The following is a 16,465-nucleotide window of genomic DNA, read 5'->3' as shown; positions in this document are numbered from 1 at the left end:
GCAGGGCGGGGGGTCAATCGAACTTTTTCCCAAACAACATCGTATGGATGGTTGTTGAGCGCCCTCTACGATAATTTTATTATACGTACGCGGGTATATAATGCCATTAATTATCGTATGCTATCGAGCTTAATGGATAATGCCGTGGTTTTGAAATCGGAGGATGTGAGTTCGAAACCGCATATTTCAAAATATTTTTTTTTATCTACGGCTCTGGAGGATTTTTTTAAAGGGAAATATTATTCCACTCCACGAGGAGAGGCAGCGTGGAATGGAACATTTAGTCAGTCACCTAATGAAATTACTCCTATCATGACACAGATGTGTAACATTCATCATCGTTGTATACAACGCCTGATTAAATCCTCATCATCTGATTGGTAATTATCAGATGACAGTCAGACCAATCATCATCTGATTGGTCTGACTGTTTGATGTGTGACAGGTGTTGACAAAAAAAAGAAACTAGGCAATATTAACTGTTCTATGATAAAGCAAACAAAATCCAAATTCATTTCAAATTCAAATATAAAATTCACAATGTTTGGATATCATAAATTCGCCTTCCATATTCATAAAATACACTATCACAATAAATTACACTGTGCTCCTGAAACAATGTTTCAAAATAGTAATTAGTATTACACTTAAATGGTCAAATGTTGCTTTCAAAATAACAAGGAGAATTACACCATAATATTCGAATGTTGCTTTCCAAATAAGAGAGTTTCTTAATTGTAATGAATCTATAGTCATTCTACGAAATGTATACTTGTTTAAACTTCTTATTGTTTTTAATTTGTGATGTATACTGTGTTCATGATTTCTCCAATGGTTGAAGTAATAATATGCATTTGCTACTAAACCTACAATGAACAACTGTATGACAACATTCTCTCGTTTGACCTCTGTGATCCAAAACCGTGATAGGATGAGAGTAGCCTAATTTAAGTAAGCGTCAAAAAAAGAAAACATTTTCTCTTTGAAATTTTCATATGACTTCCATCGTGAAAGATGCATCATGAAACATAAGATAAGGAAGCCATGAAGTGTTCTCTATCTAACTACCATCTCATTCTAAAACAAGACTATAATACTCCCCCTTTAAAATCCCCTGTTCTTTTTGTTTTTCTTCTTAATTGCAGAAGTTACAGAAGCACTCGAAAAACTACTCTATCGTGGTAGTCACCAATACATGTCAGCAACACTCTAAGGCGTTACGTGTTAAAATCTGCAGCCACACACCGAGACATCGTTCTTTCCGGCGGAGAATACCTGCTTCAGAATCGGTCTGGAAAGTGTAAAATAAAAGAGGGGGGGGGGGAACATAAACATAGAGCGTAACTATAAAGCCTGAATTCCGCTCCTATTTCGATGTGTTCGCAGCTTCTCGCCCGGTCAATAAGGCAACCAGTAGTAGTACACCACATGTGGGCAAACAAATTAAAAGTTATTTATTGGGAAAGTGTCTGTCTTTATTTACCTTTTTTTTCGCAGCAAACTCTTGCACATTTCCTCGCCCAAAAGTCAGCAGTGACATATAATGAGACAGAAACACAGTAACGAGGTCTACACAATGGCTGCCACGTAATAAGGAGGATGCTTTAATTATCGAGCACACAGTTGTTAGAGGGCGTACTCTTCATTTACTGTGGATGATTACATTGTACAATATCAGCTTAGTGCAAGCATCATTTAGTGTGATACTTTTTTTACAACGAATGATGTCTGAATTCTGAACTTTTCAATGTAACAGTCGACGCCATGCATGTTTAAACTTTGACACACAAAAAAGCAATTACGCGCGTCAGCATGAAAAATTATACTCTCTCTAATCTTGTCTGCTTAAGAAAACGCAATATTCCCACAATGATGTGCGCAAAGGACCTTAAGATTCTGACTACCCTAACTGCCTAAACATCGGAGGTTGAGTGGCCGCCAACATAACGTGAACAAACCGGGCAAGGTTGGTTCCGAAATTGACCGAAGATTTCCAACCACCGTGTTTGGATAATCGTTCCTGACACTGTGATGTTTTGGTGATGTTCGTGGCAACTCAAATGTTTCTGGGGTGGGCGTTGCAAGTCAATACATCGATAACAACCCAGTCACGGATGCGTCTAATTATAATCATGACGGCTCCCTGACCTAGGATCTGTTAAGAGACGTCAGGGGATCTTCAAAATCCAGAACCAGACCACTTTTTGAGGTTACCTCTTGGGGGCGCACAGCAATGGTACACTTACCGGATTTCCCTGGGTGCGATATAGCACGTCTGTGGGATCTCGAAGCCGTTAAATTCAGACACACGTGACTTTACATAACATCCCATATCTGAGGTTTTGATAAGCAGATAGAACAAATAAGAGCATAGACATCTAGTACCAGTATATAAAATGCATGATTCTCCAAACTCGTGATATGGTGATAACTGTCCTTTCTAGATCCATACTACGTTAATTCTCCGTTGAGAAATGTTGGATCGACCCGGAGAAGATAATCGAATGTTTCCTCCGTCACATTACGCCGGTTCCTGGGAATAGACCATTATCACATTGCAGCCATTTGATTTTTTTCCCCATTCAAATTAATGTAACCAAAGCGAGGCTTGAAGGACAAATAGTCTGGTTCCTTTTTGCAAAAATAAACCCATTATCATTCAGTATTGTTGTTTGATACAGGGAACATGACTGAAATGGTGGCAGCATGATATAGGTCTATACAGATCCTTTGCATTGCCACCACCATTGAGCTGTGTGCTTTTTCTTCCCGAGGTTTAAGCAAAGTATCTCTCCGGTACAGTCGTTATGACTGAATTTAATTAACAAAGATCAACTCAACGTACCGTGAAACATGACGAAGTCCCCGCTCTCCATCTCTGGCATCATACATTTGTCGAATATGACATCCTTGGGATGACACGTGGGTCCCCAAAGGCAGGAGGGCTTCAGCTGCAGCTGCTGCTCACCAGGTTCCTGCGGTTTTTATTTAATAATTGATAACACATCCATGTTACTTCATTGAACAAATGCATGACGAGTCGGTACACATTTTGTTGGATGCACAGATGCTACTTGCACGCGAATTATGTAATAACCTGTGAATATTGTTCTTACAATGCTAGACTGATCCGGCAAAAGGGGTCAACCCGATGTTCCCAATGTTCCTATGCTCCCAGTCCCTTTGTTCCCAACTCCCTACGGTTAGGGTCAGTTTTAGGGTTAGGGTTAGTGTAAGGTTTATGTTTAGTGTTTGGGTTAGGACTGGGGAACAGAAGGACTGGGGAACATAGGGACCAGGGAACATAGGTACGCACCTATCCAATAATTCCCGCCGAATACGCACCTGGGCAACACGCTCCCCACTCCCATTGACCTTTATCATGTTGCCACCATTTCAGTCATGTTCCCTGTTTCCAATAACAGTTCTAAATGGTAAGGTTTTTTTCTTTTCTTTTCTTTTTTTGGCAAAAAGGAACCAGACTATTTTTTACCTTCCGGCCTCGCTTTGGTTACGTTTATTTGAATGGGGAAAAAATAAAGATGGCCGCAACATGATAATGGTATATTGCCACACTGCATTTTGCAGCCACGCGCGTCATACCCACGTGTATTCATGTGGGATATCTTGTGCACGAGTGTATTGTCCATGTAGCGTCGTAGGGCAGAGTGTACTGGGTTGGTCTATTGGACAAGTGAAGCGTATAGTCTCTGGCATATGCCAGAATATCAACTATGTTTACCTCTTGACGCAGCAACTCGGGACGCTTGAGGAAACAATCAACGTAGTCTAGGCCAAATGCATTGTGGACTCCCACATTCAAGTAGTACATCCATACAGGGCTACCTAGAGTGTCACAACGTCAATGTTCATGGCAACGAGATGAGAGAACAGAACATTTTTGTCAACAAAGACGAAACTCTTTGCCAGCGTATTATTGCAAGAATCATCCAATTTGATATTTGTTTTCAGACGCCTGGTGGCAGCAGACACACCTGTCTTGTTCTTTTGGTTGCGTCATTTTGAACATTATGTAGCACATTGGCTTATTACATTAGATAACACATGACGAAAACATTATGACGGGTGTGTTGATGCCACCGATAATGTCAATAGTCTAATATTGTTTTAGATCGTTAAGAATTACATGTACAGGGTGAGTCGATCCAAAGATAAACACGAACACCAAATGTCGGGACTATTGTTTTATTGAAGTTATGCATGTAGCGCTTTTGAAATCTAGTATATGAAACCCCAATTCATGAGGTTTCTTTTAGAATGAGAATTATTCAAATCACTTATGAACTTTTCAAGTTAAGGAATTTTAAACGCAACCACCGTTTTAAGGTTCTTTTCACGGATCACCAAAAAGGTGTGCGCTCTTTCAGCAAAACAAAAACAATTCACACACACATCCCTGTGTGATTTGTTTTCGTTTTGCTGAAAGAACACTGAACTTTTTTGCAATCCGTGGACATACCTTAAAACGGTGGTTGTGTTTAAAAGCCTCTAACTTGAAAAGTACATGAGTGATTTGAATGATTCTTGTACTAAAAAAAGCTTATGAATTGGACTTTTATATCTAGATTTTGAAAATGCTACATGCAGAACTTCTCTTAACAATGGTCCCAATATTTGGTTTTCGGGTGTTTTTTTTACTCATCCTGTATTTCAAAATACAATGAAATCCAGTGGCAGTTTTGCAGGACTAAATACAAAAGTCTAACTATACATTCTTTTTGTATGAACTTCTTATTTATGTTTTGCTAGAACTTGCCAATTTTCTTTTCTTTCAAAGGTCACACATAATTGCAAATCTATGTGTATTGTCCTAGGCCTTTTGATGTCTCTTTTGATTGTTGATGTACTTGAATTCATCCGTCAGTTCTCTTTGTAAAAAAATCCTGAACTTCACATATCAAGTCACTAAATGTGAAAATCTTGGATTCACCAGGCAATACATGCAAATTTTGCTTGTATCTAATACTTCAGAAACTACTTTGTTTTCCAAGTAATGTTACTCGATTGGGGAAGAAGCTCGTTAGTTCACTTAGAACAAAATATTTAAGCATGCATCCATACAATACCTGTCGTACTGTTTATAGTTTCATCTTGTTTGTTTGGCCTGTCAATCCGCTTGGCCATGACGTTTGCCACCAGGTACCCGGCCGATCGTGTGTAGAACGACCCCGGTTCAGCTATGACCGTCACACCGCTACTTGGTGGGAAGTGCTCCTCCAGGGCCTCGCGGACTGCCTCGGCCAACTGTCAAGCAATGCAAATGGCGGGGAGTTCGTGTTTAACAATTATCCTGGCCACATAAAATTTAAATAAATATGTGTGAAACACATTTAAATAAAATGGAACAGCCCCCCCCCCCCCCCCTGTGATCTGGCCTGCAGGATCCTGCAGGCCATACAACAGCCACTGCGGCTGCATGGACATTATTCCCGAGGAAGCCATTTTGGTCGTGTTCCCGGAATGCAGTATATAAATTAGAAACTGTTGAATGGGATGGTGCCAGACTGTTAATGCATTCTAGCCTCAATTTCTTTTTATTTCAATGTGGCTTAACAATTATGGTATGTTCAACCCTAAAAGGGCCGGGGCGTAGTTCGCCCTTCCCCCTCAACTTTTTCCGCGATAGCCTAGAAAAAATAATCGCAACCCGAGCTGTAATGATTGTTTAGTCTCGAGCCTTGCACATCTTTTGATACTAACAAACATAAACACGCCGTGAAAACTGAATTTTCCCATTACGTCGTGTACACAGAGCAGAATTACCATTCAAACATATCGTCACCAACACCACGAACTGACACCCTCTGCATCACATGTGTACACAAACAAATAAAAATAAAATTTTTCTTTTTTTGCACTTATTAGCAGTTTGTATCATGAAGTTTAACATGACGAGGTTAAAATTGCTGAAATCATCTAAAAAAAGCGAATCTTACTAATGAATTTTCAAGAAATTGGTCAATTCTGGTATTTTTGGTTACCACGAAGTGACACTGCACAGGGTGTCAGTTCGTGAAAACCAAAATTTACCTGTTTGCGCGCACTCTCCCAAAACGCGTCAATTTTGGTTTTCACGAACTGACACTCACTAACGCTATTGCATGCGCGCACTCTCCGAAAACACGTAAATTTTGGTTTTCACGAACTGACACCCATCTTAATCATTTAATTGCTAATTAACTAAGTAGATTTTTACAATATAACGTTTATAATTGAGTAGTGAAAGCATTTTTTCGTTGAGTGATACTAAAACCTCTAAGATAAATGGAACATTTTACTGAGTAAATTCTTGTCAAACCTTTCAAAGCGTTTTTCTCCGATTTGTATTTCTGCAACGCTGACCACCGGGTGTCAGTTCGTGGTGTCGGTGACGATATGAATAATTAATAAGCCATAATCCCCCCCCCCCCCCCGCTGAGAGCTGGTCACAACAACCTGATCCTTTTAGGGTTAATCACAAATGTTTCATTATTCATCAGAGCAAGCGACTTCCCAAATGAAGATTTTACCTCGCTTTCAATTTAATATTGCCGTCTCGTCGATAAAGCCAAATGTATCGTTTTATTTACATAACCAAAGTCAAGGGACGTGCCACCGCAGACGGAAACATTATCGCCTCATAACATTGATGGTACGACCAGTGCTGTAAGCATACGGCGCGCATGTAAATTCTTTGTGCACAGGTCGTTCGCACTTCAATGTAAAGGTCAAGCGACTTCACGTACACAACAAGAAAATCAATCAAGGCACGGTCCATCAGACCACAAAGTGCGAACATGATTCTTGTGGGTTTTTTTCATGAGTTATAGGATTGAAACAAAACAGTCAGTTTTGGAACTAAAATCGCTTATTTGATACCTGATGACGTCATCATGACGTCACACTTGTATACGCACATTTTTTGCTATGAGGGTTCATGTTCATGACAAGTTTGAAGTTCATGAGCTGTTAAATTTAAAAGAAAAGCCGCGGAGAATAATTGTCATGTAATTGTCAGAATAATTGATGGTTCCCCAATCACACAATGAGAACAGAAAAAGTCGGTAAAGTTGTTTCAGTACCTTTTCGAAGGCTTCTTCGGTGTGCAAATTTCCAGGGAATCCACCACCAATGTCCAGCAGATCCATTTCTAATCCCAATTCTCGTCCAGCCTTGAAAATAGGCCGGCTGTGTTGGATTGCCTGGACGAAAACTTGCGGGCTGATGGTATTGACGCTGCCGACATAAAAACTAGAAAACGAAAACAAGACGCCTCTGAGTTTTAAATAGAAACACGGGGGGGGGGACATTGGTATTTGTTATCATTTTTTGACACTTTTGAATTTGTGAAATATATTGTTAAACTCACTGTAAACAGATTAGACCGTCGTTTTGAATTTTGGATGATTGGTGGAGGTGTATAGGCTCAACTGAAACGCAACTTACAAAATGTAAACATGATAAAAAAAACACACTCCCACAGTCGGAAACAAGGGACTTAGTCTTGGTCAATGCTCTCGTCGTTATTTGTCCCGTACGCGTTAATCAATCGGCGGCATATTCTCGCGCGAACAGAGACCTCATGCGGCAACTATTTTTTTGGCAGATCAGTTGGGGACGATTGCTACTAGGGACTAGACGTTTTAGAGTGAAATTTCTTCAATCGTAAAGATCGAGTTTTCACACGAATTTTGACCGAAGCGGTTCATTTTTCAGACTATTTAAATCGAAAATGAGAGTGATTTTCACTCTAAAACGTCTAGTCCCTAATTTACTGTTTGGCATTTAGAGTACCCGTCAAGAATACATCATCAATAACACGAATTTTCGGCTAAGTATAAGTGACATCACATCACCTGGTGTATTAGAAAAAGAATAGCCAAATAGAATGACTGAGCAATGGAAAGACTGCAACATTCGTTTACCTCACTCCTGTAACGGACAGTCCCATGTTCTTTGCCAGCTCCAACAGAGGGCGAACTTGACTTTCGCGACATCCGAATTTGATTGGCATTTTCAAGAAATCGAAGCGCACGCGAAGTATCAGCCTGAATACAACAATGAGGAAAAGCATAGTTAACACATATAAGACAAGCACTCGCTGTGGTATAACATCCATTGCTGTAACGGTCTCTCCGTTGACAAAAGCAGTGCCAGGAAAACCGCACATTTTCAACATGGTTGAGCCCATCGCAAATATAAGTTTGTCTTTACGACCTACTGCGATTGTTGGACATGCACGTTGCACACATACATTAGCGTAAACAACGCCCTCAACAGTACTAACCTCCCTTCATTCATGCAAACAAGCAATATAGGGGTACATCAACAAGCGATGTTCGTGTCAATAGATCTCAGCTCATGTCTGAGGGAAGCCCTTCTGTCTCTCTTCGAATAACTATCAGTTATTAAGAGTCTTTGTTGGACTAACACACAAAAATACTCACTTGGCATCCGGGTGCACGCGCTTGACCTTATGCAGCTCTTCTTCCGTGTCAAAGGTCATGAGCCTGACCCCCTTTTCCCTTGCGAAGCGTAGATGCGATTCCTGTTTGCAGGGATGAGCAAAGATGATGCGATCTGGACTCACTCCTAAATCGAGGACCATCTTTATTTCGTTCTTTATAACACAACAAAAACACAGTCATATCAAAAGATATAAATATACAAAGCAATAACGTGCTTGTCGTTCCTTGTCGTGTGTACATTGAAGCACAGCTCATAAACACAGACCACCGCCTACTGGCTGCCCAGCCTGCAGCCCACACTGAAACTGAATGCTGCTCCATCTGTCAAGCTTCAGCCCCGCCTAGACTCGTCGACCCAGCCATTAGACCCACATTCTCCAGTGTCATCTCCAACTGATTCAATGAATTGGTTGAAGAATACTTCACCAGCTCAGCACTTTAAATACCAAGTCGGGGAAACAGTCACAAAGACCTTATGACTTCCAAGATTGATCACTAAAACAACCAAGGTATCTCGCAAGCGTCGCTTCAGATCATTGAACAACGTACGCTGGCAAGCACGCCTCCGTGGAGACATGGAACATTATCACCACCTAATACTTTTACAAAATGCATCCATTGCGAATAACCGAGAGAAGTACTTGGAAGAGGAAGTCAGAGATATGCAAATGGCTGTAACAAATCATGGACAAAACAAGATGTTCAGCATGCTGAGACTGTAAGACGGGTCAAACGCTGCCGGCTGGACTGCTACACGCGAACTTGTTAAAGGGAATGAACAACATTTTCTTTTGCTGCAATAATGGATTTGGAGGATTAGTTTGTTATAGCAAATATTGTTAAACTGACTTGTTTCACGTTTTGGGCTTGTAAATGCTGGAAATACCAAGAAACCCATCATGTTCTTGTAATCTGGTTCCCTGGCCCACTTAAAATGAAACAAAGCGATGTATAGACTTTGGGGAATTGTAAGGTCAGAGAATCAGTCACAGGTGTGTAATTAATTGCAAAGAAAATGCGGAACAACTGTTATGCAAAATTCGGAGCGGTTTTTGAAAAAAAAAAACAGGTTTTTTTCCAACGGTGGTAGGCTGACCAGCGTTTGACAAATGCTTTTCTTGAAAATGTCAGCACACCAGGAGACACGATTTTACAGGATGCTTTAGACTGTCATTCCCGTAACAACCCAGTAAGGTCTTTTGTGATAATTTGATCATTTCTTCCCTTTAATCAAGGCCAGCAACGGATTCATTCTCTCCACTGAAGTTGGCTGTTTTGGGAAGCTGGAAGGATTACTTCAGCCATCTCCCACACCATCCTCCAGTATCTCCAAACACAACACTGACAATCACGGCAGAGCCCCGAGTGGAGCACCACCCTGTTACCCAATACGAGTTTAAGACTGTTATGAAACAACTAAAAACAACAACACAGACCCCGGAATTTGCATTTTTACTTCAGAATTCTGAAGGCAGGTGCTGACTGTCTCATCAAGTGGCTCACACGTATCATCAACCACATGTAAAGTCAGGAACAGCTACCTATAAACGGGACACGTGGATTACATTCCTCTCCTTCTGGGACCGTAACGATGACCAGCTTCTCTGTAGCAACCATTCCTGCATCACAGTCTTGCCCATATCGGGCAAACCATTCCTCTGCAATTTACAAGCAGCTGATGGACTCCTCCATTGCGGATGCTTATTACCACCTCAGACGACGCGTCGTCGCCGATGGACTATGATACATCAGGCTTGCTCTACGCACCGCGTCAGTCATGGCGCCCTCAAGAGACTTAACGTGTTGGTGAGAAATAAAATGTCCATTTGGCCACCCATTGGTGATGGCTACAGTAAAAACTCCATGTTGGCACCTAAACTTCTGTCTTAAAATCACCAATAGACCCCTTGACTTTGACGTCACATCTGAGGTCAGGTCTGTGTTTCTCTGTGTTATACATGAGCAGACACACTGTACTTTCATTGCCACATTATTTAAATACCGACAAAACCTGTCTTCAGGGACAAAACCTGTCCAAAGGAGAAAATATTAGATTTACACGATCCGACTAAACAAAGGGACTACTGCAAAATTATAATCACATCTACTGTTCCAAAAATACGAGCGATTCATAGTGAAGTGCGCCCCCAGATGCCCAGACCAGCTTATTGTTTGTATAATTGTATTTTGGATGTGGAAGGTTTTTAAAATGCAAACACGAAACTTTACAAACGCCTCTTGTTCTTACTTTACTGCTGCAATCGAAGCCTCTTCCCAGACCAAGCAGAAGTCGCAAAAACACTGGATCTGGGTTACTCTTGACGGCTTTAAGAAAAAAGAAAATATACAATGTGCATATCAAATAAAATAAAGTACATGCAAATATACTTGTATAGATTTGTATTAATAGAGTACCGATTCCGTGGGTATTTATGCTTGCATCGAAATACATTTTGGCAGATGGACGGACTCCAGCTATTGCACTCTTCTGGCTGAGAGCGTAAATCACCTTGACGAAAATCTTCAAGATTGGAAGTTATTGAAGACAAAAATGTTTAACTTTTTTGTTTGTTTAGATATGTTCAACATATTTTTTAAGAAAGCAAAGGACTCGTTCGATTGATGTTTCCTTATCGCCAGCCCTGATCGTCGGGGGGGGGGGGAAGGACCAACTAAGCGGGCCCACTACCGAAAAAAATACAAAAATACACATGTATGGCTTTTCCCGTTGGGCAGGGGGAGGGGCAATTGCTCGCCAAGGGGGCCCGGCCCCACCAGGCCCCCCTCTGACGACGGGCCTGTATGATAGCATAAGGTTTCAGGGATTACTATAGTTCAAGTTAGACAATTCAATTAGAATAACTTATCATTTTCAGGCCCGTACCAAGCGAGAGGGGGAGGCTGCGCAGGTTGCGTACGCACCCCACACTACCCCCCTCCCCCCCCAAAAAAAAAAGAAAAAAAGAAATGGACATAAAATACGAAAAAGTCCTAACCCTTTCAAATCTGTGCCACCAACTTATATTTACATCTGGCGGAAGACGTCCCAAAGTCCCAATTTTCCAAAGCTAATTTTATATTAACATTTTTTTTTCCAGTATACAATATCTCGAAAACATATTGACTGTCCACCACCCATTGCGCGTAATTCAAACAGGGAATTGGCATTAAATGAGGCATGCGTGTACTCGTATGCATACATGTATGGAGTCCGAGATCTTCCAGTGCTGCAACCAACCCCCCTCCCCCACTCCACTTTTCGAATTTTCTGAGCTGGTGTGGTGGTCCGGTGTCGTGAGCTACCACACTTCCCCAATTGAAACAGTGCGTATACATGCCTGAATTAATTACTGGCACCAGTATACAGCACGTGCACATGCTTCGCGAATAGACAACGCCAGAGATGAGGGGGGGGGGGGGGGAGTTGAACGAGCTGTTAAAATTAAATTCTTATAATGGAGTCTTACCGAAGAAAGTATCAATGTTGGGCAGCATCTCTCTCCATTGGTTGTCCTTGGCCACTACGTCACCCAGGTCATAGATAATGAATGGATCTTCCAAATCCTGATGAGAGACCGATATGTCACAGTGTATTATAAGGGTAACATCTGGGCCAATCCCATCCCGCTATCAATTATATCGCGAAGGTCCAATTCAATGTCGAAGGCGCGTGTAGTAGCTTTTGTTCAGATTATCCGCCCCGGGCATTTGATTTGTACACGGACGGTCACAATGGTTCGGCCATCAGATACGTCCATGAACAATTTGTCACGGCTGTACGTATTTTGGTCAAGTGACCCTACTTCGAAGGTCCACCACACAGTTCAATCAAAGCATGCTGACTATTTTACATTGCATGTGTCTCATACGTAACATCGGTGGCTTCAAATTCACGTTACACCATGGGATGAAGAATTTTAAACGAACGTTTGTTTGCAGTTTTAAGAGTTACTGTAAAATGATAATTGCGCCCTCTATCTTACCTCCCTTTCTGGCTCCGCTTTGACCTTGATCCTCTCCAGTGCGATTTCCCGAATGGTGGTTCCCTTGTCGTAGAGGCTCAGTCTAACTGTTGGGGTTGCAAGCAGCTCCATACTGGAATCAGAACGTTCCCGAAGACTAAATGCAAGTCAGAATAAAAGAAAGAATTACAATGAACAGGACTTAATGTAATTGGCCATTTCATTTTCATTTCACTTACTTAGTTCGCAAGTTAAAAAGGCAAAAAAAATACACAAATTACATACACTACAATAAAAAAAAATGCAGAATTACACACCAATTGCACATTAAGTGACACAAGCACAGCAATAACTCACTTCCAAGATCACGAGGAAAAAATATTAAGTAAATACAAATAAATAAACCAAAAAGAGAGAGAGAGAAAAACACGCAATGCCCCAACAAAAACACAAGTAGAACCCTTGCAGGATAAACACAAAATAAACTAAATTACTATAAAGTTGGTATCCTAATACTAATTTGAAAAAAAAAACATAACAAAGCAGACAAACACATCGAACCTACAAAGGTCATCGCCAAAAATATCATCTCAGACAAACCTCACCAAATCTTCATAAAGGATGTGTGCTGCTTGGAACAAAATGTCTACCAACTATTCGTGTCATTTCAATAGGCACCTGCAAAATCCTAGAAAAGAGCCTAACTTATTTTGGGTTTCATTTGCGTGCAAATATATGTATCCAGCAGGAACTGTAATTTTCGTGAGCTGCAATTTGGGCAGGCCTCACACTTTAACATTCATTAAAACATAATTATTAGTAAAGAAAGAACAGGTGAGAAAAAGAAATGAGATAAAACGTTCATGTCTCCTCTCTCTCCAAAAAAAATCACATCCCGCAAGGTTCATATTTATCAGCTCGGGCCGGAGCTTTTACATGTCACTTTGTGGTCAGTCGGTTTGTCTGTCTGTCCCCAGAAAATTGACGAAAATAAGAACCCCCAAGCTTCCCACAAAAATATAACTACCACATTATAATTTTACAGAAATCAAGTAAAATCAAGTAAATAGTCAACAAAATATTGTTAGTTGACATTTTTGAAAAGTTGTAAAATGGAGGCAAAATATCGTCACCATTTTCACGAAGAGGCGAATTTAGTATTCCACTGTCGAACAACATTCGAGATAATCGCGTTTAAAGTTTGTCCTTTTTTATTTGACAATTTGAACTTAAAGATGCATAAAATATGCAAGGTTTAGGTATCAGAGGAAAGAAGAGCTTCTAATCTTCCTAAATTTAGCAAACTTTAATAAAAATAGGTGATAAGTTTGGCAGAATTAATCAATTAAGAGAAGTGGTTGTTTGTGAAAACGAAAAAAAAAGACCAATTAGCAAATTCGCCCCTTCGTGAAAACGCTAAAGTGACTACACGCATATTTCGCCCTTCTGCGGTCTGAGTCAATGCGTTTTCTGTACACTACGCGCAGATTCTGCCCCACTGCGCATGCGCCTTGAAATTCGCCCCTTCGTGAAAACGGTTTATTGCACGCGCATGGAATTCGCCCCTTCGTGATATACGCGCCATTGTATTACAATGTATCTATTTACTGAAAATGAATTAGTACCATAGAGTGCGGAAATTCGCCCCTTCGTGAAACTGCAAAACGGCACTTTTGGCAAATTCGCCTATTCGTTAATTAGGTTAATTAAGATTATAATTAATTTTTTGAAAGTATAACCTCACCAGGTTGTAGACATTGATATATTTATTCATTTTCATCAAAAAAAAAACAAATTTCGAAAAACAGACGATTTTTATGAAATTTGTCCCTTCGTGAAATCGGTGACGATATGTGCAGTAATGTAGTCCCGTGGTATACAGCGCACTATACCACGCGAAAAAGGCAAGGTATATTCTATGGGAAACTAAGGGGCTTATTTTCGTCAGATTTCGATGACAGACGAGCACAGCGGAATTTTCACGTGGGAAGCGTCACCGGCGTGGATGAATGGAGCCTGGCGTGCCATGCTTGGGCGTCACACTTTTTTTTTTCAGCTTTGACAGGAATCATTTTTATAGATTTCATGCAAGACTTTCATGCAAGACGGTCAGTGCTTATTGTGCACTCGCACTGGTATCTTCATATTAGCAGTGTTACAATTGCTGCTCCCTACCACTATTACATGCTTTCAACAAGAAGATTGTATAAAGCCTCAAAATGAGAATTAAGTGAGAGACAACGCCACACTTCCGCGTTCCTCAACATAAAAATATAAAAAATCCCGCCATTTGGAGGCACGTATTTCCAAACCGTGGCAAATCCTCCTACTACAGAAATCCATCTCCATTGCCTAATAATTCTCTACTCTACCTGGTTTAGACCAACAGCCAATGCAGTCACGAGTCCCTGTTGTGTAGTGATCTGACTGACTGGAGATTCCTCACACGACCCTTACTTAAAATACCATCCGAGAGTTTGGGCAAATATAAACAGCCTAGGCGTTATTGTGATGAAAGTAAGCGACTCTCCTAGTTAAGCTCGGGAGACAACGTGAGCTGCATCATGCAGCGATTATATTTTGTGGGTCATGTCTTCCACACAGGTCAATAATATTGAAAACCAACAAAACAAAACTGAACTCGAGGGGAAAAGGATAAACACGTCGTTTGTGCGACAACCATTCTGTGCACAGTCGTTCCACACGAATTGAAAGGAGCCTTTGTAATTTGTGCGAGAATTCTTTGCCACAAATTAAAACCGAGCTAGGTCAGCGATTTCTTTCATTATTCTTGCTAGGTCAATAATATTGAAAACCAACAAAACAAAGCTGAACTCGAGGGGAAAAGGATAAACACGTCGTTTGTGCGACAACCATTCTGTGCACAGTCGTTCCACACGAATTGAAAGGAGCCTTTGTAATTTGTGCGAGAATTCTTTGCCACAAATTAAAACCGAGCTGGGTCAGCGATTTCTTTCATATTCTTGCTAGAGGCAGTCGATAATTATTCACGGAATGCAAGTTATGCAACTACTAATAAAGAAACCCGAAATATAACCTTTGGATGACCTTGTCGTAGACTTGTACACAAAACAATCCGAACTTTAATGACAATTATTACCCCCGACCTAAACTTAACATAGCGTCACAAAACAGAGGCGTGGCAAGGTTGTTTTGAATGGGGAAGGGGTCGTGAAAAGGGCACACGCACATCTGTGCTGACACGTAGACTGCGTGTGTGTGTGTGGGGGGGGATCATGCACACTATCTGACAATAGATGGCGCTTTTCAAAATTTCAGGGCGGCACAATTGTGTGGGGGGAGTTGTAAATGCTGGTGAAAAAAGGGCACTTGAATGGAGAAGGTCAGTCTTACAAATTCTTATAAACACCCCCTTATTACCCTGCTGGCTACGCCTCTGCCAAACTTTGTAGATGCAGGTTTGCCATCACAAGGAAGCGATTTAGTCTATTTGCGACGTGAACAATAGGACTTGAAACATCAGGTAGACATTGAAATGTCTCCATACTCAAAAGACATTCAATGTCTCGCTAAAACGTGTCTCACTAATGGACCACTTGCGAGAATAGTTGTTACCGGTGTTATCGATTTCTATACCACTGAACCAAATTTAATTGTGAAACGGAGGCATGTTACGATAAGCGCCCATGGGCGTCGCCAGGATTTTTTCTAGAGGGGGGCAAAAAAAAAATTTGCCCCAAAATGCTTGTATTTCTCAACACATTCTCGATTTATCAGTTCTAGAGGGGGGCAGGGACATTTTGCCCCCCCCCCCCAACTCATTAAATTTACACCACTTTGTCTTCGCGCCTCTTTTTCTTTTTTTTTTTTTCTTTTCTTTTCGTCCTTTTTTTTTTTTTTTTTTTTTTGCTTTTCCAGGGGGGGGGGGGGGCAAGTGCCCCCCCTTGCCCCCCCCCCCCTCGCGACGCCCATGTAAGCGCCGGTAAAGTTAGGGGCATCATCGTAGACCTCATGACAAGTAGGGCATTGAACAACACATTGGTGTATCGGTGA

The 16,465-nt window shown here is 41.1% G+C and overlaps 1 protein-coding gene across 1 annotated transcript; it reads right to left on the bottom strand.

Annotated features, from left to right (window-relative positions):
* Positions 1–12: 12 nt before the first annotated feature.
* On the bottom strand, positions 13–12,577 carry LOC119735782 (ornithine decarboxylase-like). Its single transcript, XM_038209710.1, has 11 exons — positions 12,452–12,577; positions 11,936–12,032; positions 10,717–10,793; positions 8,448–8,620; positions 7,926–8,048; positions 7,083–7,251; positions 5,088–5,265; positions 3,743–3,846; positions 2,846–2,975; positions 2,247–2,334; positions 13–1,291 (listed from the first exon to the last, which is right to left on the bottom strand). Exons 1-11 carry the CDS (start codon positions 12,560–12,562, stop codon positions 1,225–1,227), a joined length of 1,317 nt encoding a protein of 438 aa, XP_038065638.1. The 5' UTR covers positions 12,563–12,577; the 3' UTR covers positions 13–1,224.
* Between the last annotated feature and the right edge of the window lie 3,888 nt (positions 12,578–16,465).

Source organism: Patiria miniata, unplaced genomic scaffold (assembly GCF_015706575.1).
Source record: "Patiria miniata isolate m_02_andy unplaced genomic scaffold, ASM1570657v1 HiC_scaffold_29, whole genome shotgun sequence".
NCBI classification, from domain to species: Eukaryota; Metazoa; Echinodermata; class Asteroidea; order Valvatida; family Asterinidae; genus Patiria; species Patiria miniata.
This window is presented reverse-complemented; position numbering and strand designations above follow the sequence as displayed.